The sequence below is a fragment of the Thalassophryne amazonica genome, chromosome 17 (assembly GCF_902500255.1).
Source record: "Thalassophryne amazonica chromosome 17, fThaAma1.1, whole genome shotgun sequence".
Taxonomy (NCBI): Eukaryota; Metazoa; Chordata; class Actinopteri; order Batrachoidiformes; family Batrachoididae; genus Thalassophryne; species Thalassophryne amazonica.
In genome coordinates this window covers 15,988,730-16,012,223 of record NC_047119.1, presented here as the reverse complement: position 1 = coordinate 16,012,223, position 23,494 = coordinate 15,988,730, and the positions used below count along the sequence as shown (strand labels likewise).

The 23,494-nt window shown below is 38.8% G+C and overlaps 1 protein-coding gene across 3 annotated transcripts; it reads left to right on the top strand.

Moving 5' to 3' along the window:
* The first annotated feature begins 4,366 nt into the window (after positions 1 to 4,366).
* LOC117529683 lies at positions 4,367 to 23,164 on the top strand. Of its 3 annotated transcripts, XM_034192527.1 has the most exons (7): positions 4,367 to 5,494; positions 5,591 to 5,775; positions 10,864 to 11,579; positions 11,730 to 11,850; positions 11,943 to 12,103; positions 12,340 to 12,447; positions 21,539 to 23,164. In XM_034192527.1, exons 3-7 carry the CDS (start codon positions 11,262 to 11,264, stop codon positions 22,625 to 22,627), a joined length of 1,797 nt encoding a protein of 598 aa, XP_034048418.1. In that variant the 5' UTR covers positions 4,367 to 5,494; positions 5,591 to 5,775; positions 10,864 to 11,261; the 3' UTR covers positions 22,628 to 23,164. The 3 variants fall into 3 exon arrangements, with proteins under 3 accessions (XP_034048418.1, XP_034048420.1, XP_034048419.1); XM_034192529.1 differs by lacking the exons at positions 4,367 to 5,494; positions 5,591 to 5,775 and adding an exon at positions 9,098 to 9,729; XM_034192528.1 differs by lacking the exons at positions 4,367 to 5,494; positions 5,591 to 5,775 and having other exon boundaries at positions 10,456 to 11,579.
* The last annotated feature ends 330 nt before the right edge of the window (positions 23,165 to 23,494 follow it).

Genomic DNA, 23,494 nt, shown 5'->3' with positions numbered 1-23,494 from the left:
CTTTATAACCCATGGTGTTTTCAGAAAACAAAAACAACAAAAAAAATATATCAATTACATATAAATAACACTGGATTACCACAAGCAAAGTAGTAATAAATACATACCCTGAAACAGCCGCGCTCTGCTGATTTTACTTCTGTGTTTGCACCCAGTTGAAATTAAAGAAAATTAAATGAAATAAAGAATGAAAATGACATGAAAGACTCAAACAACACAAATGGGAAGACAGCAATCAGATGTTGACTGACCATCATGTGGAACTTCTAGAATTCAGAACTATCGAAAGGAGATAACTGTTTTATACGAAGCTGCTGTCTCCTGTTGATACTTCCAAATTCTGCAGGATGCAGGATTATAATTCTAAATTTCGGAATGTTGTACAGCCCTGATGTGTAGGTGGGCACAGGAACTGCCCATGTGAAATCAAATTTACCAAATGTGAGTCATTTATGGTTTTTCAGCCTGATTTACACCTGACGTGGCACACATATGGAAGTGGGTTCCAGAATTGCCCAGCAAGGACAAATTTGCCAAATGTTTATCATTTTTGGCCAAGGTCATGTGAAGAGTTCAGATGCAAAACTCAGTATTTTTTTAATGGATGTAATAACCTGATTTTTATTAAATCAGTTTATTTTATTTTTTTTCAAGGTTTATTTTATTACAAAAAAATTAATGAGTACTAGGTGGTTAATGTTTTCTCTTTGTAAAATAACTTACATTATTTCATGGTTTAATGATAAAATATTCACTTTGGTTCATGTTGAAAAAACATTGATAAATATTAAGGAATTCATAAAAAAAAAAAATTCATAGTTCAGTTGTAAGAAAAAAAAAAAAAAAAAAGGCTGAATTCCAGATCCATTTAATTTCTTTATTAATCTTTTAGGTTGTGATACTTTGAGTGCCTTACGTTAGACCGGAAGGGGAAAGAGAAAAAGTGGGACTTGCGATGCGGAGGAAGACGGAAGGTGTCGTGCAGGTGCAAGCAGGAGACATGCGTTTGAAGAGACTGAAAGTAATTAAAAGCAGAAATACCTTGAGCTTGGGTACGAGTTCCTCATATCCGTGGACTGCAGAGGAGTTTTTTGAACGACCCGCAACAAAAAGGAGTGAGTTTGAGCTGCAGTTCCAGGACAGAGCTGAGCAGGCTAGGCTAAGCTAACACTGAAGCTAACGCTGCTGCTTTGAAGTTTTACCTCGTTAAGAGTCGGGAGAAGAGACGGTTTTGTTCCCAGTGAAACCACCCTCACCTGCGTGGAGGACCAGGGAAAGGAGTTTCTGCATGCACATGGTCACTCTCTGGGTCTTGAGGACGAGGATTTGCTCCAGACTGGTAGGATTATTGTTTTCCAAAGGGTTCTTCAGTGGATATGAGCTCCAACGCGCCAACAGTCCTAATTCGTCTATGGATTGAGGATTATATTGTATGATGTACTGGAACAGGTCTTTGATCTCTGTACTGACAGGCAGGTTGGTGTATTCTGCAGGGTCGTACGCCCCCTCTGGGGCCTCACTCACTGGGTTCATCGTCATCATCAGTCTCTTCTTCATCAGAATCATCCTCCTCATCCTCCTCTTCTTTAGGACTTGCCCCAGCATGCCCACGGGTCGCATCTTTGGCATTTTTGGGCGTGCTGCCACTTTCGTCGCTGCTACTGTTGGCTGACATTAGGCCACGCCCCTTCATGCCCATCTTCCTGGGTTCTGCCTGATCCTGGCTGCGGGGAGTCGGACTGTAGACACTGGCCACTTCCTCGGAGTCCACGATATCCAGGCTCTCATCATAGGGCTGGTTCTTCACCAGCCTGGTCCCCCTTAGCTGGTCGGCCCTCTCCATAGGCCTCCAACACGGGAAAGTATCTGGGTTTTATTTCTTTATTTAAATACGTTTTCATCTAACAGCTGGCAAACTAAAGAAACTCGGTATCCAATAACGACGTGATCTCACACGTCACTCGCTGAACTGCATGTTTAAAAAAGTTTGTTTTTCTGAAACGATTGTTTTTATTAAAACAGTTGTAGTTCAAAGTCTCAACAAACATCAAAAATGAATCACTTAACAGCACAAAGGAGTAATAACAGGTGCAAAAAACAAATATGTTTTTTGTTAAGTAGATTAAATAACTAATCCTATAAATTGTATCAACAGAATTACAAACTAAAAACAATTTTATAATTATTAAATAATTTGCAAATAAACACACATTGCGGTAATGACAACAGTGTTTCGGAAATGAAATTCACTGTTTCGGAAATGAGACTCAGTGCAACACATTCATAGATCAGCAGTGATTCATATTTAACACAGAATGGCACTATTTATAGAATATATTTTTCTAAACAAAAACATTTCCATTCAATTAATTTCATTCATTCAATTCATTTAGTTGTATATTCAGTTATGAGTCAGTTGTATAACATACGAGTCAGTCACACAACATACAACAATTAAGCAAAAACAGTACGTAAACAAGTAATTTCAGTGTATCACAATCATACAAACACAACATTCAGTGCAAAATAGAACAGTAATGAATCTTAACCCATTTTTTATTTAGAACTATAGATTTAATGGAATAGTAGGCCAATTCATTTATGTACGCCTTTTGTGCTTTGCCCATATATCAGGCAAAACACAGAAATGGCGGGCAGAGGAGGTGACAGGAAGTGGTTCCGGAATTATGTCCCTAATGTAGTACCAGACCCTTTCTTCTGGAAATCTTATGCTTGGGACAAGGAACCGGTTTTCCCCAGCACAGATCATGGTGTCTTCATATTGGCCATCAGTGACCTGTTTTTATAAGTAAAACAAAAACATTTTAAAAGAGTGGCTTGATCGAGCATTTGCAACACAATATTAGAACTGGACTGACTAAGCAAGTCTAACAAGAATTAAGATGTATTTTTCCATTGATATAGAAATCCTGAAAGGAAATTCAGCTGTGTAACTATACCAGGGAACAACTCTGCATCATATTCAACTCGGAGCCACTGTCCAACCTCTATGTAGCCTCGGCAAAGATGTTTGTGTGAGAATGTCCTAAATGTGAAATTAACTTATTTATTAACTTATCAAACTTATTTATTTATAGTAATATTTAACTTATCAACCTTTGACTTACTTGATGTATTTTCCTGGTTCTTGGAACTGCTTTAATTTGTGGAGGAACCAATTCAGTGCTCTTCTTAATTTTTTCCTCTGACACCTAGTAGAGAGTCACAGATTAATTATTTTGTAGTTGTTCAAATAGAGAATCAGCATCTGGAATGCTGGTTTCATATGAGACGATTCTATCTGCCAAGTTTTTTAAGGCCCCACGAATGCCGTCTGGTGCACCTTTTCCATGTGAGGCCTCTGTGAAATTCCATGTTATCCACTGAAACCATACATGAACGGCACAGTGTAGGCCAGATAGAACGAGGTCTTGTTTCTATAATGAGAGGTTGGGCCATCTGATGTAATGTATTGTATTGTAATATATAATAATATATTCAATTCCTGATACTACGTTACATGTAATGCCAGTGCTACTTAAAAAGGGAACACTAGTGACCACTGCTGGAGAATTTGTAAAAACTATATATAGCAGTTACAAACTCTCCCGCAGTGGTCGCTAGTGTTCCCTTTTACTTTTTTATTAAGAGTTTTAGACAAATATCATGTTATATCAGAAATACACACAAGTGTATACATGTATACATCTATTTCTCATTACCGAAACAGTGAATCTCTCTACCGCAACCTGTCCTCAAGTGTTGCAGTGTATGATAATGCTGTTGCGGAGTATGAATGACCTTGAACTTTTCCTGCACTCTTTCAAGGCACTATGAGGCCTAGCTAAACTTTACCTAGCTGTTTATATTTAGACCATGATGAGGTAAATATTAATCAAGAATTTTAAAAAATTTTAAATGTTAAAAACTTTGCGTATCGGTAATGAGACATGAAAAGTTGTGTAGGCACTCTAACAAACGAACTTTCAAATTTTATTTGGAGAGAAATAAAATGAGGTGCTTAGCTGGTGGCCATATTGGGTGTCACTGGAAATTATGTCCCCCCATTCTGAATCCCTTGATTATAAAAGTTCCTTGTGGATTTAAATGATGATTAAAAATTGTTGCGGAGGATGAGAAAATTGGTGGCGGACAAAGTTCTTTTACTTAAAATTTTCACTTTTTTTTTTTTACAAATGAATACCAAATATCACGTTTATTTACTGTAACTATTTGTAGTATAACATGCACTGAAAGTTTATCATGTTTATTTTTATTAAGTATTAAAATTAGTATTTCGAAGAACCTAAATTCAGTAATGGACTAGTTATAATTGTGATAACATTTACTTTGATTGTCAAAATGCTTCATGCCACCAAGTAAGTCTGATTTCATGAGAATCACCCAACTGTCAAACTTACCTGTGTTTCGGCTGATACCAGAAGATGGAAATGGGCCTGTCAAAGTCCTTCACCGTAATCATATTCTGCCTCTGGGACAGGAAGTGTGTTTGGAACCAGCGCAAAACCCAGACATTGTCCCAAAGAGACGATTGAGAAGGATGAAAAGACACCAAACCAAAGTTGATGAAAAAGGCACAGTCAAAGTCCCTGAAGTGTCAGGACAAGAGGACAGGAATGATGAATACACAGATTCAGAGGATGGAACATTTTACATGCCATTCACAGTGCAACATACCAGAAAATCTGATGAAACACCAGAACCATTCAGTGTAGATCTCGATTTGCAACCTGAAGATCACGCTGAACATTTGCAAGCTGGTCAAGAAGCGCAAAATGCTGACAGAGAGGTTAGACCTGACCTGATTGAACAGTCTGACTACCAAGAGACTTGCACTACAGAGACAGAGACTCAAGACACAATACCTCTTTGTCCAGAGACTGACTCAGGAGAAGACTTGGAGACTGACAGTGAGACCAGAAGATCTCAAAGACTTAGGAAAGCTCCATCCAGAATTACTTACGGCACACTGGGTAATCCTAGTGTTTGTCCAGTGAAATTTGTTTCTTGTTTTTACAAGTGGATAAGCACCCTTTTCATACCTTAGTTGGGTTTCTCTTGCCTTATTCCTTACCAAGCCATGAGGGCATGACTTTTTTTGGTGAGGGGAGTGTGTAAAATATTCACTTTGGTTCATGTTGAAAAAACATTGATAAATATTAAGGAATTCATAAAAAAATTCATAGTTCAGTTGTAAGAAAAAAAAAAGTTGAATTCCAGATCCATTTAATTTCTTTATTAATCTTTTTGGTTGTGATACTTTGAGTGCCTTACGTTAGACCGGAAGGGGAAAGAGAAAAAGTGGGACTTGCGATGCGGAGGAGGACGGAAGGTGTCGTGCAGGTGCAAGCAGGAGACATGCGTTTGAAGAGACTGAAAGTAATTAAAAGCAGAACTACCTTGAGCGTGTGTACCAGTTCCTCATATCCGTGGACTGCAGAGGAGTTTTTTGAACGACCTGCACCAAAAAGGAGTGAGTTTGAGCTGCAGTTCCAGGACAGAGCTGAGCAGGCTAGGCTAAGCTAACACTGAAGCTAACGCTGCTGCTTTGATGTTTTACCTCGTTAAGAGTCGGGAGAAGAGATGTTCCCAGTGGGCAGCTGAAGTAATTACCTTGTTAAGAGCCAAACGGGAGGAGAGACGGTGTTGTTGCCAGTGAAACCACCCTCACCTGCATGGAGGACCAGTGAAAGGAGTTTCTGCATGCACATGGTCACTCTCTGGGTCTTGAGGACGAGGATTTGCTCCAGACTGGTAGGATTATTGTTTTCCAAAGGGTTCTTCAGTGGATATGAGCTCCAACGCGCCAAAAAGACAATCCTAAAACTGCATTTATTGTGTGTTTATTATTCCTTTGGTTTCAGCTGTATTCATTTACTTATTCACTGATTTATTGTTTCTGGGAGAACCCCTTATTATTAGTTGTGTGAGAGAGAGTCATAATTAACCCTAGACAAAAGTTATTTATACATCGGAATGTCTCTTTTACCATAGAATTCAAGGAAAAGGGGTGTACAATAAGAAATTAATCCCTTACCATAACGAGCCGGGTGGTAAAAGGGTTACATGGAGAAAAATGCAGTTGAAAATGGAGATTTAAAGGAAACCACATTTGGAAATGCACCAACTTTCATCAATAAAATGAAAACAGTTTAAATTCTTTAATATTTTGCACACTGATGGTCCTGTTGACAGCCAAGTACATGGTGGCCTCAATTAAAATTTTATGGTTTTGGAGATACTGGGTTTTGCATCTGAACTCTTCATATTTGCCTATATGTTTGATGTCCTACTGCTCCCAAGTCCAGGTGCGAATTTCTACCAAACTTGATGTGTTAATGTAGCTTGACCTCAAAACTGGCCTTAAAGGATTCATTTTGATGAATACATTTTGTTTTCAACTCCATTTGGACTGTTACGCATGTTGGTTTTGCCTTGCCTCCACGTCTCAGATCCGCCCAGCTGATCAGCCACACTGCCAGCTGATGCCCACCCGAGAGTATAAAAGTCCAGTGTGCCACATGCCCCAGAGCATCTGGGTTTCTTTTGCTGCAGCCTGTTTTTAATCTTTGTCGTCTTTTCTTTTCTTTTGTTATATTTCATTTATAATAGTGTTATACCTTTTTTTTGGAGCACCTTCCACTCGCGTTTTTTTTAATTTTTTAATTTTTTTGTATCTGTCAGTTGCGTTGCCAGTGCCCTAGACTTTGGCACGTAACAGAGTTGGGGGCTCGTCCGACATTGCCGTCAGGTTGGATCGGATCGGGGGCTGGTTTGTACGGCATTTTTCTGTCTGTGTGTGTGTGTGTGTGTGTGTATGCGCTCCGGTGTGGGCGTTTTTGTGCTTTTGTGGCTTTGTTTTTTTGTGAATCCCAGTTAGATTAGGGGGTGTCCAGCTTGGTGGATTTTTGTTCACCATTCCATCGGGCACCCGTTTTTTGTTTTAGTTTGTTATTTTCAGGGCGAATCCTGGGCGGTGTGTATTCACTGGCGGGGGCTTCACAGTGGCCTCGAGCCTGGCAAGCTCCAGAAGATAGACTAGGTTTTTTTTTTCCTCCTTTTTTCTGGGATTCTTTTATAATTGTTTGGGCTGCTGAGTAGTTATAGTGTACTGTTTTTGTCTTTTGTGGCTCTGTGTGAGTGGAGCGCGGGTGCACGTAATTGGCGTGATGTGGCTTTGCGCGCAGCGTTTTTTGTGTCAGCTGTGTGCGTAATTGGCTGTGGCGTGTTTGGAGACGGTTTGGTGAGGGATGGCTACGTTTAAGTTGAAGGAGTTTGTGGCACAACCGTCAATTTCTGTGTTTAACTCTTGTAGAAAGTGTGTTTCTGTGTAGGCTCTCAGTTGTCCAGGTGGTTTCCATAGTAGAGAAGCTTGAATCTTTGACTGGACTGGGTTGCTTGACACGAGGACATTTCGCTTCAAATCGCAGAAGCTTCCTCAGCTAAAATTCTTGCTCTGGAAGTCTGACTTCTGTCTGACTCTTGTAGAGAAGAATAAAACAGAAGCCAACAAAAGCTGGAGTTTTAAACCTAACCAGACCCCTCCTACTGAGAGGCAGACTGCTATAGGCTAGTGACTAAACAATAGCTCTAATTAGCAACTATTGTGCTGTAGTTAGCACACCTAATGGCAGGACAGCTGTCCCTCTAATGATGGGATGGATACCTTTTTTTTGGAGCACCTTCCACTCGCGTTTTTTTTTTTTTTTTTTTTTTTTTTTTTTTGTATCTGTCAGTTGCGTTGCCAGTGCCGTAGACTTTGGCACGAAACATGGACCAAATCTGGCACACACTTGGTGGATTACAGATTTACCCTGGCAAGCTCAGCCTGAGGTCAATCATTTGGGTGAAGGTCTCTGATTTTTACCGTCTTCATGTCCATGGGCACCATGACTGAGTAAACTGAATTGAATCTATGCGTGATTTGGTCAATACACATTATTTACGACTAATAACATTCTGCTATAGTATCTAAACATACCTTTTCAAACTTTAAAGTCGAATTTTGGATTTGTTTTTTTTTTTTTTTTTTACTTTTTCAACTCTTTTTAACCCACAAAGTGAAATTTGTTTTGAGTTTCTAATAGAGCCCGACCGATATGGATTTTTTGAGGCCGATGCCGATAACGATATTTGGATGAAAAAATGCCGATAATCGATAAATCGACTGATTTGCCGATAGCCGATAAATCAGCTGATATTTTTTATTTTTTTTTAATGAAGAAAATGTTCTTTTCTTGGACCCTTAACAAAAAAGGTATGAGCTAAAAGCTGAAGCTTTGTCCTCATATTGATTAACTTTATAACAGAAGAATTTAAGTTCAAAAAATGCAATGTGCTGGTAGAATATTTTAACAATAAAACATGGACCCTGATATAACATGTGAGGAAACTATCATATAACAGCAAAATAAGATTCTTTTCACAAGACCCTGTAGTATGTTTGTGCAATTTTCAAGATCAGTAACAAAGAACTGTCTAGTACAAAAAATTATGTGCAAAGTTGCATTAATCTCTAAGGAAAAGATAAATAACATTACAAAAAAAAACCCTCAACTCTACAAAAGTTATTAAACAAATCTTGAAACATTCACACTTCATTCTTGATCCCTTTGGGTGGAAATCAAACAGACGATAGGACTGGTAGGATATTTTTCATTATGTAAACATTATGTTAACATAACATTATGTTAACAGAACGGAATGGAAAGGGGGGCAGCTTTTGAAAATTTAAAGCTAAAAATTAGCCATTCTAGGGGTACCCAAAGGGGAAAAGCCAGGTACGACAGCCCAAGTCCCTTCATCATGTCCAGAACGCTGTGGAAGTTTGTTCAGTGGGCAATCTCATTCTGGGTTAGCCAGTACATGGCCCATTTTTAAGTCAAGACTTAAAACATATTTATTCACTTTCTTATGAGTAATTTTTATTTTATGTTTTATTCTTTTACTTTTGTTTTTAATTAGGTATTTGAATTTTTCTTTATTTAATTTTTTTATGTTGAACTGTTCTGTGTGAGGCACCTTGAGATGGCTTTTGTTGTAATTTGGTGCTTTAAAAGCTGATTACATTGAAATTGAACAACATTTTATTGAGTCTTAAAGTAAATAAATATGAAATTGGTTACTGGATCCTTAAACTCTGGACATAAACAGAAATAAAATCTGTTAGTTTTTGCATTTCTTTCAGACGTTATGAATGTATTCTATACCTATGAGCTGAGTTCTAGACGTCTCATTTTTTTGGAAAAAACATTTTAGTCGATTGTAGTTTATTGTCTGTATTGTAGTGAGCCTCCCAGGGGACATGGTGTGGAAAAAAATTAGGTGAGGGAAAAAAAAAAAAAAAATTCTCGAGAAAGTTTTGCGTTATCTCGAGAAAGTTTTGCGTTATCTCGAGATATCTTGACAAAGGTTTGCGTTATCTCGAGATATCTTGACAAAGGTTTGCGTTATCTCGAGAAAGTTTTGCGTTATCTCGAGAAAGTTTTGCGTTATCTCGAGAAAGTTTTGCGTTATCTCGAGAAAGTTTTGCGTTATCTCGAGATATCTCGACAAAGTTTTGCGTTATCCTGAGAACACAAAGTACTTCCTGTTTTTATAGTGTTTCCGGGTCAGTTGACAGGAGCAGCCATGGAGGAGGATGTCCTGCATTTTCTAGACTCACGACAGATCCCTAAAGAGGATATCATCTGTATGCAAAGGGACAAGGTGACAAATGTTCACGTGATTATGGCACATTTTAAATTTGCTCATTAATGGCAATCTAGTTAGACATTAGCGGACAATGAAAGAGCGTGTAGGTGAAAACTAGTGCTAACATTGTAGCCTCAAGGCAAATGAGATACTATCTTATTGTGTATATTTTAAATTACATAACTTTAAAATGAATGTTACATTACTACCACTAACTAGCTACAAATAGTACTATTTCTAACGGACTTTAGGCACTCGACTACAGAGGAGATCGATGGTAGACCATCATAGACATGGGAGACGTAGATTAACAACAAATCGGACCTTTTATTCGCTTTATAGTAAACACAACAAAAAGCTGGTACTAGACATACGGTGCACATTTTCGTTCAGCGGTTATGGCTGCTGCGCTACTAGGGTCTCAAGAGCAGCCACAGCCGCAATATGCTAAAAGCTAAATAAAATTGCTTTCTTTATTTTTAGGTTTTACTGGACAAGCACTTATAGAAATGTTGACAACCACAAATAGTTTGTCGGTGTCTGCTCAGCTTTAACCCTCCACTCTTCACAAATCCTACTTTCTCAACTTTAGAAAATGTAACAGACTGGCAGATCTTGAAGCTAACAATTCAGTGGATTATTTCGCAAATATATATATATATATATATATATATATATATATATATATATATATATATATATATATATATATATATATATATATATATATATATATATATATTTGCTGTTCCAGAACGTTGTATTTAATGTTTTTAGTTTACTCCCTTATTAAAATGAATGGTAAAGAACGTTCATTTGGTAGCTATGGCTTACAGAAAATTACAATTCTGTTTGTTCCACCTTCTTAAAGATACATGCTGCCCTAGCAAAACAGGCACAAAGATGTATGCCCACTAAAAAGAGAAGGCTTCAATTTACAGTTACACTCACTACACTATCCATACATAAATATATATATTGGTACTTTATTACATAACTAGCTGAAAACCTCCTCTGTATGAACTCTGATTATTGTGTTCTAGGATCAGTGTGGCATAGAACAGTCTACTTATCTTTTATTGAGCTATATATCTTATTTTCTTTTGTTCTAACAAGCCTATGTGTATGTGTTTCTTGTGTATTTTGCAGATTGATAAGGCAGTGCTGACCATCATGACGGATGAGCAAATGGCTAAATATCTCCCCTCATATGGTGATAGAGTTGCCACCCTTTCCTTTTGCCGCCAAAGAAATAGCAGCACCAACACTGACAAAGACATTCTACTTCAGAGACTGAAAGAAAAAATTGGAACACGGAAAATGAAATCAAAAACAAAAAGAGCACTCACTGACACACTAAATGCACCACAAACTAAAAAGGACATGACACGATCCGGGAATACCTCAGCTGAGAAGACTACCAGGAAGATTGAAGTTGGGTGGCTTCATTTTAGCAGTAACCAATATAATCAAGTGAGGACCAGAAATGGTGGTGGTACGAGACATACAACAGTGGAAAAAAAACAACTGTTGCCCAGATTTTGGAAATGGCAAAAGGACTATTTTTTCCAAATGGGAATTCAACGAAAGGACCTGTTGAGGACTTTACTTTCACTATCTGTGATTTTAAAAGAAACCAGATACCTATGGAGGACACTGTTGGCAACATCTATGAACAAACCAAACTGAGGCTGCTTAGATTTTATCTTTGCTCAAAAGAAGCAGAAGTGGATGAAGATGGAGTTTTTTCTTCTGAGGTTTTCAGTGAGGAAGAAGATCTGCAGGCCGCTGTACATGATGTCAGTGATCCCACTGGAGATGTGCTGGAACTGAGATCGTCATCTGATAGTGACAATGAGGAACAGGTGGATTTGAAAAATAAAATAACATATTGAAATCTGTTTAAACTTTAGAAGGTCTACCTGTAGGTGTATGTCAAACAGTGACTATTTACTAGCAACTAATAAAACATACTATCCTATAATATTTAAAGCTTTTTTGTTTTTTTGCTATAGGCTGTGGATTTTCCAGTACTACATCCAATTTCAAGAAAACAAAGAACATCTGAGACTGTGGCTTCTCAAAGTCCAGAGAGATTACATCATCTTTATTCAACCCCAACACACACCAGTCACAGTAAGAAAATTAAGTGCTTATGATGAACGTTCTGAATACTTAGTTATCTGTCATTTTTTTCTAAAAAAGTGATTTGACCATCTATCCCAAAGGTTCCAAACAATTACAACCTAACGATGGATGTTCTGAAGGTTTTGAGGTTCTAGGAATGGATGAAACTGTGGAATGGGACCCAGAAGATCACACCAGCAGAGAAAGTGATGACAACGTAGTTGTGATCACACTGAATTGTGACCAAGAGTATGAAGCACAGGTAACGTAATGTAAAAAAAAAAAAAAGGAAGATGATAAGGCAAGAGGCAAAAATATTAATAGTTATAAAAATAAAATGGAGCCCAGAAAAACATGTGATTTCATTATTATTGATTACTTTCCAGTCGGAAACATTAAAAAAATACATTCTGTTGAAATTTGTAGAATACTTTTTCAGAATTACGAGTATAATTGTATGTAATAAGTGAATTAATTAACACTTTGTCAATCCCTCAGAGTTCCCAGCACAGTGAATTACTGCTGAAAGGCTTACATTTCCAGCTGTCTGATGACCTGTATACCGTACAGAAGCAGTCCGCAGAGGAATCAGTCCAAAATGTACAGGTAAACTGCATGCATCATCACAGCATGATTCTACACACCGCAAATAACAGATGTCACTTTCAGTACTTTGCAAATGTTTGAGATAGGTTTGCACACATGTAGGGCTGCAGCTATCAATTATTTTAGTAATCAAGTATTCTATCGATTATTCTGGCGATTAATCAAGTAATCGGATAAAAAGTACTTTTGCGTTTTTAAACAACATCGATAGTCCAGGGCCAGGGCCGGTTGTAGCCTATTATGTGCCCTAGGAAAAGAAAATTATTGCGCCCCCTTCTGGCGCGGATGACAAGGCCTGAAGGGCTGCAACACTATGACAGTCATGTACATGTATACTGTAGGCCTATATCATCAAAATTTAGTGATTTTTATAACTGAATCCAACATACATATAAATGCATTAAATGCAAATGCATGTTACTAGATTCAATCTTTTATGTATTTTAAACATTGTCATATTATTATGTAATAGTGCCTTATGAGAATGGATTTCCAGTGAATTGCACTCAAAATATGTAATAAATTTCTGTAATAATTATTTGACAAGAACATCAAGAAGGTTAATATTTCTAATTAACTGTTAGTAAAGCTTTGCACACTAGCTCAAAGAGTCACAGAAAAGTGTCTATGCTCACAGTTATCTTAGTCAATAGTAATGGCTCATGTTATCAGCCTTAAAAATGAACTTTTCTGGCCTTGAGCTTAGCAAATTTTGCTACAAGTTCTTTGGTGTCTAGCTCAGATGCTAGAACATGCTCAATAGATATAGTGGCTAATCCAACTAATCTTTCCTGGCTCATGGTTGAGCGCAGTTTTTAATTAGTTTAAGCTTTGAAAAGCTACGCTCTCCTGTTGCTACTGACACTGGCAGGGTCAGTAAGATTCGCAGTGCTACTGCCACATTAGGAAGTGTGTCCAGTAGCTTGTTTTTCATCATGAAACCGAACACTTCCTGGGGGCTCATGTGTGACCTTGGCAGTCTTCTTGCGATTGCTTGCAATTCTCCACACAGTTCTTCTGCATCTATGTCTCTGGACTTGTTATCATCACTCAGAGCCCTTTCAAGTGCCTTGCAGGACTCTAGGATCTTTTTGACTGGCATGCTTACAAGATCACCTATATCATATAGGAACCCAAACAGAGCTGTGTGGTCTTCCATCTGCTTAAACCTCTCTTCAATAGAGGTAATTGCTGTGTCCAGCACAGCATAGTAGAATTCAATCTTGAATTTAAATGTTGGGTCTTCAGTGGTTTCATCTTCAGCTTTGTAATCAAACTGGTGCTTCTTTTTCCTTCTTCTTGTGGTCTCTAGCACCTCAAACTGTGCTGTCTACTACTGAAGTGACAGAGGCTGGATTGGCAGAGGCAACTGGTTTTGCAAGATATCTATGTAAGGAGCCCTCTTGTTTAGCTAATTCTTTAGCTCTTTCTGCCCGTTTTTTTCTGTACATAGCACCTGAAGGCCGTTTTCCAGGTTTACCTTCCATTGCTACCTAAAAGTCAGCACAATTAAATATCAATATTATTATCAATGCATATCATATTAAGACAACAAATTAAGTATATTTATTAGGGTGAAACAATTAGTCGAGTAACTCGAATAATTCAATTACAAAAAATGTTCGAGGCAAATTCTGTGCCTCGAAGCGTCGTTTAACGTTGTAGTACATATGCCAGACCTGTGTGTGGCGCTGCAACGTCCGCAGAAAAAAAACAGAAGAAGACTGGAGCATAACAGCTAACCAAATTAGCAATGATAGCTACCACTTTCCAACGTGACAGAGTAAAATAAAGCCTTTTAAGAGAAAGATGGTCCACGATGATCATCTGAAATAGACTTACTGTGCATTTAAAGGAGACCTGCATTGAAAAAAATGCAGGTCTGTTTTAAAGCGAAGCAGTGTGTTTGTCTATTTTTAAAAAAGCACAGTTTGCTCTACGTGGGGAGGGACTGTTGACCTGGTTTTGCTCAGACTCACACTGAGTGTTTGACTTTTTAATTTTTGCTTTTTTGGGCAACACACAACACTTCACAAACACAGTAACTTAAATAAAATAATAATTTAAAAAACTGTGAGGCTTGCATGTTCAACCTCCAGCTGAAATGCATCTGCTGAATTGCAGAGAAAGAGTGTTTAAAAACGCAAATGTACTTTTTTATCCGATTACTCGATTAATCGGCAGAATAATCGATAGAACACTCGATTACTAAAATAATCGATAGCTGCAGCCCTAATATGTATGTGTTATATAACGTTTACCAAGATATTTACAACTTTTCCCTTATTTTTATAGGGGCCAATTTTATCTTATTTTCAAATTAGGATTGTTTTTTTTTTTTGTTTTTTTCCACAAGTTTGCGCGCCTACCAGCTCTGCGCCCTAGGCGATCGCCTACTTCGCCTATAGGCAAAACCGGCCGTGTCCAGGGCTCTCCCTAAGCAATGACACAATGTCACTGTGCCAAAGTGTTGGTATTTTGCTGAAATGGTGATGGGATGTGGCTTTCTGTTTTGTTTTCTTCAACTTATAAAATGTAACCATTTTTAGGGCCCGAGTAGGCAACGTCCTCCGAGGACCCTATTGTAATTGCGCTGTTTATTATTATTATTATTATTATTATTATGACTTTTGAAATCGAAATTTCGGCCTCTTCCCATGCTCAAAAACTCACCAAACTTTCCAAAGTCGTCCGGCCGGATCCGAAATTTGATATTTTGGGGGCGTCGCACATGGTCGCAGAAAAATCGCAAAATAGCGGCCCCTAGAAATTTTCTAAAACCCCTCCGCATTGGGCTTTTTTCATCGTAGCCTCACAAAATTCAGTACACATATTTACCATGCCAGGACGCACAAAAAAGTCTCTTACTGTCATGGTGAAATATCGACAGGAAGTCGGCCATTTTGATTTTAAGTTTCGATTTTGAGCAAATTTTTGCCATTTTTGGCCATTTCCACTACTTACATTTGAACGAACTCGTCCTAGGGATTTCATCCGATCATCTTCAAATTTGGTCAAAATCATCACAACACAATGGTGATCAAAAGTTATCAAAAGATTCTAATTAAGTCAAAAGGCGTGGCTGCTAGGGTCGTCAAACTTTGGCGAGCTTTTGAGGAAAATGAGGTGGGCTTCATAGATAATTGGCAAAGCTTCTGGGGAAAACCTGGTCTTGTTAGGAGAGACGGCATCCATCCCACTTTGGATGGAGCAGCTCTCATTTCTAGAAATCTGGCCAATTTTCTTAAATCCTCCAAACTGTGACTATCCAGGGTTGGGACCAGGAAGCAGAGTTGTAGTCTTACACACCTCTCTGCAGCTTCTCTCCCCCTGCCATCCCCTCATTACCCCATCCCCGTAGAGACGGTGCCTGCTCCCAGACCACCAATAACCAGCAAAAATCTATTTAAGCATAAAAATTCAAAAAGAAAAAATAATATAGCACCTTCAACTGCACCACAGACTAAAACAGTTAAATGTGGTCTATTAAACATTAGATCTCTCTCTTCTAAGTCCCTGTTGGTAAATGATATAATAATTGATCAATATATTGATTTATTCTGCCTAACAGAAACCTGGTTACAGCAGGATGAATATGTTAGTTTAAATGAGTCAACACCCCCGAGTCACACTAACTGTCAGAATGCTCGTAGCACGGGCCGGGGCGGAGGATTAGCAGCAATCTTCCATTCCAGCTTATTAATTAATCAAAAACCCAGACAGAGCTTTAATTCATTTGAAAGCTTGTCTCTTAGTCTTGTCCATCCAAATTGGAAGTCCCAAAAACCAGTTTTATTTGTTATTATCTATCGTCCACCTGGTCGTTACTGTGAGTTTCTCTGTGAATTTTCAGACCTTTTGTCTGACTTAGTGCTTAGCTCAGATAAGATCATTATAGTGGGCGATTTTAACATCCACACAGATGCTGAGAATGACAGCATCAACACTGCATTTAATCTAATATTAGACTCTATTGGCTTTGCTCAAAAAGTAAATGAGTCCACCCACCACTTTAATCATATCTTAGATCTTGTTCTGACTTATCGTATGGAAATAGAAGACTTAACAGTATTCCCTGAAAACTCCCTTCTGTCTGATCATTTCTTAATAACATTTACATTTACTCTGATGGACTACCCAGCAGTGGGGAATAAGTTTCATTACACTAGAAGTCTTTCAGAAAGCGCTGTAACTAGGTTTAAGGATATGATTCCTTCTTTATGTTCTCTAATGCCATATACTAACACAGTGCAGAGTAACTACCTAAACTCTGTAAGGGAGATAGAGTATCTCGTCAATAGTTTTACATCCTCATTGAAGACAACTTTGGATGCTGTAGCTCCTCTGAAAAAGAGAGCTTTAAATCAGAAGTGTCTGACTCCGTGGTATAACTCACAAACTCGTAGCTTAAAGCAGATAACCCATAAGTTGGAGAGGAAATGGCGTCTCACTAATTTAGAAGATCTTCACTTAGCCTGGAAAAAGAGTCTGTTGCTCTATAAAAAAGCCCTCCGTAAAGCTAGGACATCTTTCTACTCATCACTAATTGAAGAAAATAAGAACAACCCCAGGTTTCTTTTCAGCACTGTAGCCAGGCTGACAAAGAGTCAGAGCTCTATTGAGCTGAGTATTCCATTAACTTTAACTAGTAATGACTTCATGACTTTCTTTGCTAACAAAATTTTAACTATTAGAGAAAAAATTACTCATAACCATCCCAAAGACGTATCGTTATCTTTGGCTGCTTTCAGTGATGCCGGTATTTGGTTAGACTCTTTCTCTCCGATTGTTCTGTCTGAGTTATTTTCATTAGTTACTTCATCCAAACCATCAACATGTCTATTAGACCCCATTCCTACCAGGCTGCTCAAGGAAGCCCTACCATTATTTAATGCTTCGATCTTAAATATGATCAATCTGTCTTTGTTAGTTGGCTATGTACCACAGGCTTTTAAGGTGGCAGTAATTAAACCATTACTTAAAAAGCCATCACTTGACCCGGCTAAAAATTCTTGAAAGGGTAGTTGTAAAACAGCTAACTGATCATCTGCAGAGGAATGGTCTATTTGAAGAGTTTCAGTCAGGTTTTAGAATTCATCATAGTACAGAAACAGCATTAGTGAAGGTTACAAATGATCTTCTTATGGCCTCGGACAGTGGACTCATCTCTGTGCTTGTTCTGTTAGACCTCAGTGCTGCTTTTGATACTGTTGACCATAAAATTTTATTACAGAGATTAGAGCATGCCATAGGTATTAAAGGCACTGCGCTGCAGTGGTTTGAATCATATTTGTCTAATAGATTACAATTTGTTCATGTAAATGGGGAATCTTCTTCACAGACTAAGGTTAATTATGGAGTTCCACAAGGTTCTGTGCTAGGACCAATTTTATTCACTTTATACATGCTTCCCTTAGGCAGTATTATTAGACGGTATTGCTTAAATTTTCATTGTTACGCAGATGATACCCAGCTTTATCTATCCATGAAGCCAGAGGACACACACCAATTAGCTAAACTGCAGGATTGTCTTACAGACATAAAGACATGGATGACCTCTAATTTCCTGCTTTTAAACTCAGATAAAACTGAAGTTATTGTACTTGGCCCCACAAATCTTAGAAACATGGTGTCTAACCAGATCCTTACTCTGGATGGCATTACCCTGACCTCTAGTAATACTGTGAGAAATCTTGGAGTCATTTTTGATCAGGATATGTCATTCAAAGCGCATATTAAGCAAATATGTAGGACTGCTTTTTTGCATTTACGCAATATCTCTAAAATCAGAAAGGTCTTGTCTCAGAGTGATGCTGAAAAACTAATTCATGCATTTATTTCCTCTAGGCTGGACTATTGTAATTCATTATTATCAGGTTGTCCTAAAAGTTCCCTAAAAAGCCTTCAGTTAATTCAAAATGCTGCAGCTAGAGTACTGACGGGGACTAGAAGGAGAGAGCATATCTCACCCATATTGGCCTCTCTTCATTGGCTTCCTGTTAATTCTAGAATAGAATTTAAAATTCTTCTTCTTACTTATAAGGTTTTGAATAATCAGGTCCCATCTTATCTTAGGGACCTCGTAGTACCATATCACCCCAATAGAGCGCTTCGCTCTCAGACTGCAGGCTTACTTGTAGTTCCTAGGGTTTGTAAGAGTAGAATGGGAGGCAGAGCCTTCAGCTTTCAGGCTCCTCTCCTGTGGAACCAGCTCCCAATTCAGATCAGGGAGACAGACACCCTCTCTACTTTTAAGATTAGGCTTAAAACTTTCCTTTTTGCTAAAGCTTATAGTTAGGGCTGGATCAGGTGACCCTAAACCATCCCTTAGTTATGCTGCTATAGACGTAGACTGCTGGGGGGTTCCCATGATGCACTGTTTCTTTCTCCTTTTGCTCTGTATGCACCACTCTGCATTTAATCATTAGTGATCGATCTCTGCTCCCCTCCACAGCATGTCTTTTTCCTGGTTCTCTCCCTCAGCCCCAACCAGTCCCAGCAGAAGACTGCCCCTCCCTGAGCCTGGTTCTGCTAGAGGTTTCTTCCTGTTAAAAGGGAGTTTTTCCTTCCCACTGTAGCCAAGTGCTTGCTCACAGGGGGTCGTTTTGACCGTTGGGGTTTTACATAATTATTGTATGGCCTTGCCTTACAATATAAAGTGCCTTGGGGCAACTGTTTGTTGTGATTTGGCGCTATATAAAAAAAATTGATTGATTGATTGATTTTCGGAGCACGCCATTTCACTTCGAATGGCTGTCACGCCCACATACTTCATCGTAGATCCTTCAAACTTGCTGAACATGATGAGGGCTCCGCCCTGAACGTCTACATATCTTAAGTTCCCACCTGCGCCATAGCGCCCCCCGGTGGTGGCGGGAAATGTCCTATTTTTACTTTAAGAGGTCCTGATGTCACATACTTAACCCAATCAACTTCATTCCACTTTTAAAACATGCAGAACAAATTGGTGAACGTAGGCGATGAACGCCGTGAAGTTACGAGTAACGGTGTCCGTGTGGCGGCGTGCCGAATATTGCCCATTCGCCGTGAAATTGCTTTCTTCATTTTGACGGCTTTAATTTTGTCACATCATCATGAAAATTGATACACAGGTCGAGCACGACAACCTCTTACAATTCATAGGGGGGTCGCAAAATGCCTCAATAGCACCCCCTTGAAACTTTCAAAAACCCCTCCCCATAGGGTTTTTTTGGAGTAGGGAGATGAAAATTGGTACACGTGTGACTTGCATAGACGTACAAAAAAGTCTCTTGCACGATGGGTCTACTCCAAACAGGAAGTCGGCCATTTTGAATTTTCTTCTCAGTTTGGCGTGATTTCCACATGTTGTATTTTAACGAACTCCTCCTAGAGATTTTGTCCAATGCACTTCAAATTTCTTTGACAGCATCCAAAGATGATACTGACCAAAAGTTATCGAAAGCTTTTCTCTATGTTGAAGGGTGTGGCCGCTATGGTGCCGCCATTTTGACCCTTTGCCATAGAACATCAAGTCATGATAACTCCTTCATGCCTTGCCTGATTGACTTGAAACTTCACATGTATGACGACGGTTGGCCCCTGATCACACCCAGCCCCTCTGTTTGTACACTGAGCGCCCCCTAGTGGATGAACAATCAACATGTCATAACTCCTTGATGCATTGTGTGATTTGTTTAAAATTTTAACTGTGTGATGAGTGGTTGCCCCTGCATGCACATGCCCACATGTGCTCACAAGGGCACCCACTGGCCTGGGTAGGCAGTTGCGCGGAACGAGGGCCCGTATATGACTGCTTGCAGTCCTAGTTAAGTTTTGTTTTTGTGTTTTGTTTTTTTTTAAGGTTGATGTACTGGGTCCCTGTGTGATTTTTTTTTCCCCCCCCCCCTTCTTTCTCTGCAATTCAGCAGATGCATTTCAGCTGGAGGTTGAACATGCAGCCTCGCAGTCAGTTTTTAAAATTATTATTATTATTATTATTTTATTTAAGTCACCGTGTTTATGAAGTGTTGTGTGTTGTCCAAAAAAGCAAAAAATTAAAAAGTCAAACAGTGTGAGTCTGAGGGAAACAGAAGAAAGAGTGGACTTCTGCTGTTTGTCAATGTAGCCGGGGACAGAGCTGTGACTCGCCCGGTCTGAGAGCCCCTCACACCGGGCAGAGAGCAGCCGGCCACCGTCCCTCCCCACGTAGAGCAGACCATGTGTTTTTTAAAACTACACAAACACACTGCTTCGCTTTAAATGCACAGTAAGACTATTTCAGATGATCCACGTGGACCATCTATCTCTTAAAAGGCTTTATTTTACTCTGTGTCACGCTAGAAAGCGGTAGCTATCGTTGCTAATTTCATTAGCTGTTATGCTCTAGTCTTATTCTGTTTTTTTTCCTGTGGACGTTGCAGCGCCACACACAGGCCTGGCATATGTACTACAACGTTAAACGAAGCTTCGAGGCACAGAATTTGCCTCAAACATTTTTTGTAATCGAATTATTCGAGTTACTCGACTAATCGTTTCAGCCCTACACACATGCTTTTAAATATACATTTATCTCCTTACTAAAGCCTACCCTATTAACCATCTTACATCATACAACATGGACAGTGGCCAAGGACAGATCACTAACATCCAGTGACTATAGGCAATTATAGTGACTATTGGCAATTACACTGTCCCACTGTAACACAAGGAAGACATGTAAACTTTACTCATAACTGCCAGTCTGATGATCAAGCTCACAACCTGATTATAGTATTATTCATTAAGCAATTAAGTGAGTTTATCTCAGAATTTCATCAGTGGTTTTACGCTGTTCACATATTTTTGACTCTCATGTTAATCCCAGACAGATTCTTTCATGCTGAGATTAGATTTATGAATCTAAACCAGATGAAGATACTAGGCTCACTAACTAGAGGCCAGAATAGACAACATACCGACTGTATTAAGGATCTATGTTTAAAAATGAATAATTTATTTCTTTGTATTCTGTTACAGAACAGAACCTGCATTTGTTGACATTACTTTTGGCTAATCATGTGGGATTGTTATGATGAATATTTTGTTTATAAGAATTTTCTTTGTATTTTAGGACAATGGACAACTTCCCGGACCACCTGATTTGCCTTTAGATTCAAGCAGCCAGCTCTCCCCATCATCTACAGCTGACAATTTGGAAAATTCAGGGAACTCACAATGTATATCAGTTCGCAGAATCAAGGTTGTTGATGATCTTTTGTCTGTCTTTATGGATAGCAAGATAATGAATATTAATCTTAAAATGGTCATTGTAAATGAAAAAGCTGTTGATGATGATGGAGTCTCTAGAGAAATTTACACAGCTTTCTGGGAACAGTTTCTAGACTACTGTGAAGGGGAAGATGAACGGGTCCCCAGATTGAGGCCAGATTTCTGGGATAGTGAGTGGCAGGCTGTGGGTAGGATCTGGGTGAAAGGACTACTTGACCATGGTGTGCTACCTGTGAGGCTGTGCAAGGCTTTCATTTTAGCCTGCATTCATGGCATTGACTATGTTGATGAAGACATTTTAATGTTGTCATTCCTTAACTATCTCCCTTTAGTTGAAAGATCAGCTGTGGAAAGTGCCCTTCAGGGTACAATGGATGACAGTAATGAAGATGATCTGATGGATTTGTTCACTAGAATGGGGTCTCATTCCCTCCCTCCAAAGAACAACTTTAAGGCAGCTATTGAAACAATGGCACATAAAGCAATCTTACAGGAGCCTAAATACGTTATTGACTGTTTCGCCATACCCATGGCACAGGTACAGCAAAAACTGTCAGACAAAACTAGTGTGCTCTGCCTGTATGACTCTAAACAGCCAACAGGCAAACGAGTGGCACAACTGTTAGAAACCACAAATGTAATGCTGTCCCAACGAGAGCAGACAACATTTAATTATCTGCAGCGTTATATTAAAAATGCAGACCAATCTAAAGCAGGCCAAATCCTCAGATTCTGCACTGGTGCTTCTGTCATTTGTGTCAGCAAAATAATGGTGTGTTTTAATGTTGAGACTGGGCTAAACAGGAGGCCTATTGGTCACACATGTGGAGCTACTCTGGAAGTGCCCTGTACTTACAGCTCATACCCTGAGTTTCGCAGTGAGTTTGATAACATTCTGTCAAGTGACTACTTTGAAATGGACATCCTATAAACTCTAAAGCCTTATGGATCTATATTGTGTGTGTGGCATCAGTGTTATTTTACTGTTATATTTATTCTTTGTTCTGTTGCATTCAACCTTGATGTAAGAAGTCAAGACTTCCTTTTGTCTGTGTTGTAGTTCACACGGTTGACACTTTTGGCACTGTTCGATGTCCCATGAAAAAGACTCATTAGATCCAAGGCTGAGGAAGTGGTTCTCAAACTATGGTTATAGGAACAACTGTTTGTATACGGGCCTCTGTTGGTACTCTGAAATCTTTAGCTGCTCTTCTGGTTTAGATTAATGTCAAGCCAATGTCAAGTTATATTACTGTTTTATTCCTGCTTTCTGGGCAGGTTCTGGTTACATCTTGGTTTTGACCTGGTTCAATCCTGGGCTAGTTTAAGGTGGTGCTTTGAAAGCCAAATATGTTTTTAGATGGTTCATGGTTTGAAACATCTGTCACAAAATCTGATACCTGTGTTTTTTTTTGTTTTTTTTACAAATTTGTTGGATTTATTTACAAATTCTGCGGTTTGTGTTATTAAAAAAAAAAAATCCACACTGTTCACATATTATTTTTTCTTCCTATGGGATATTGCCCTGTTTGTTACTACATGTAGCCTGCAATAATAGTGACTGACAAAATAGTTGTATCCCAATTCTAAACAGAAGCCATCACTTGTTACTACAAAGCTAGACAGTAGCTAGTCAGTCAATGGATTACATAATATGAACTGCATTCACAATTAAACCCTCTGTACTAATTTTAATAACTTGGCTTTACAGAGATGCTCTCACAGATTCTCTTAGGTGCATGTATAAGTTCACAGCTTGAAATGGATCAGTTGGTAGATTGAGATGGGACTCTGTCAT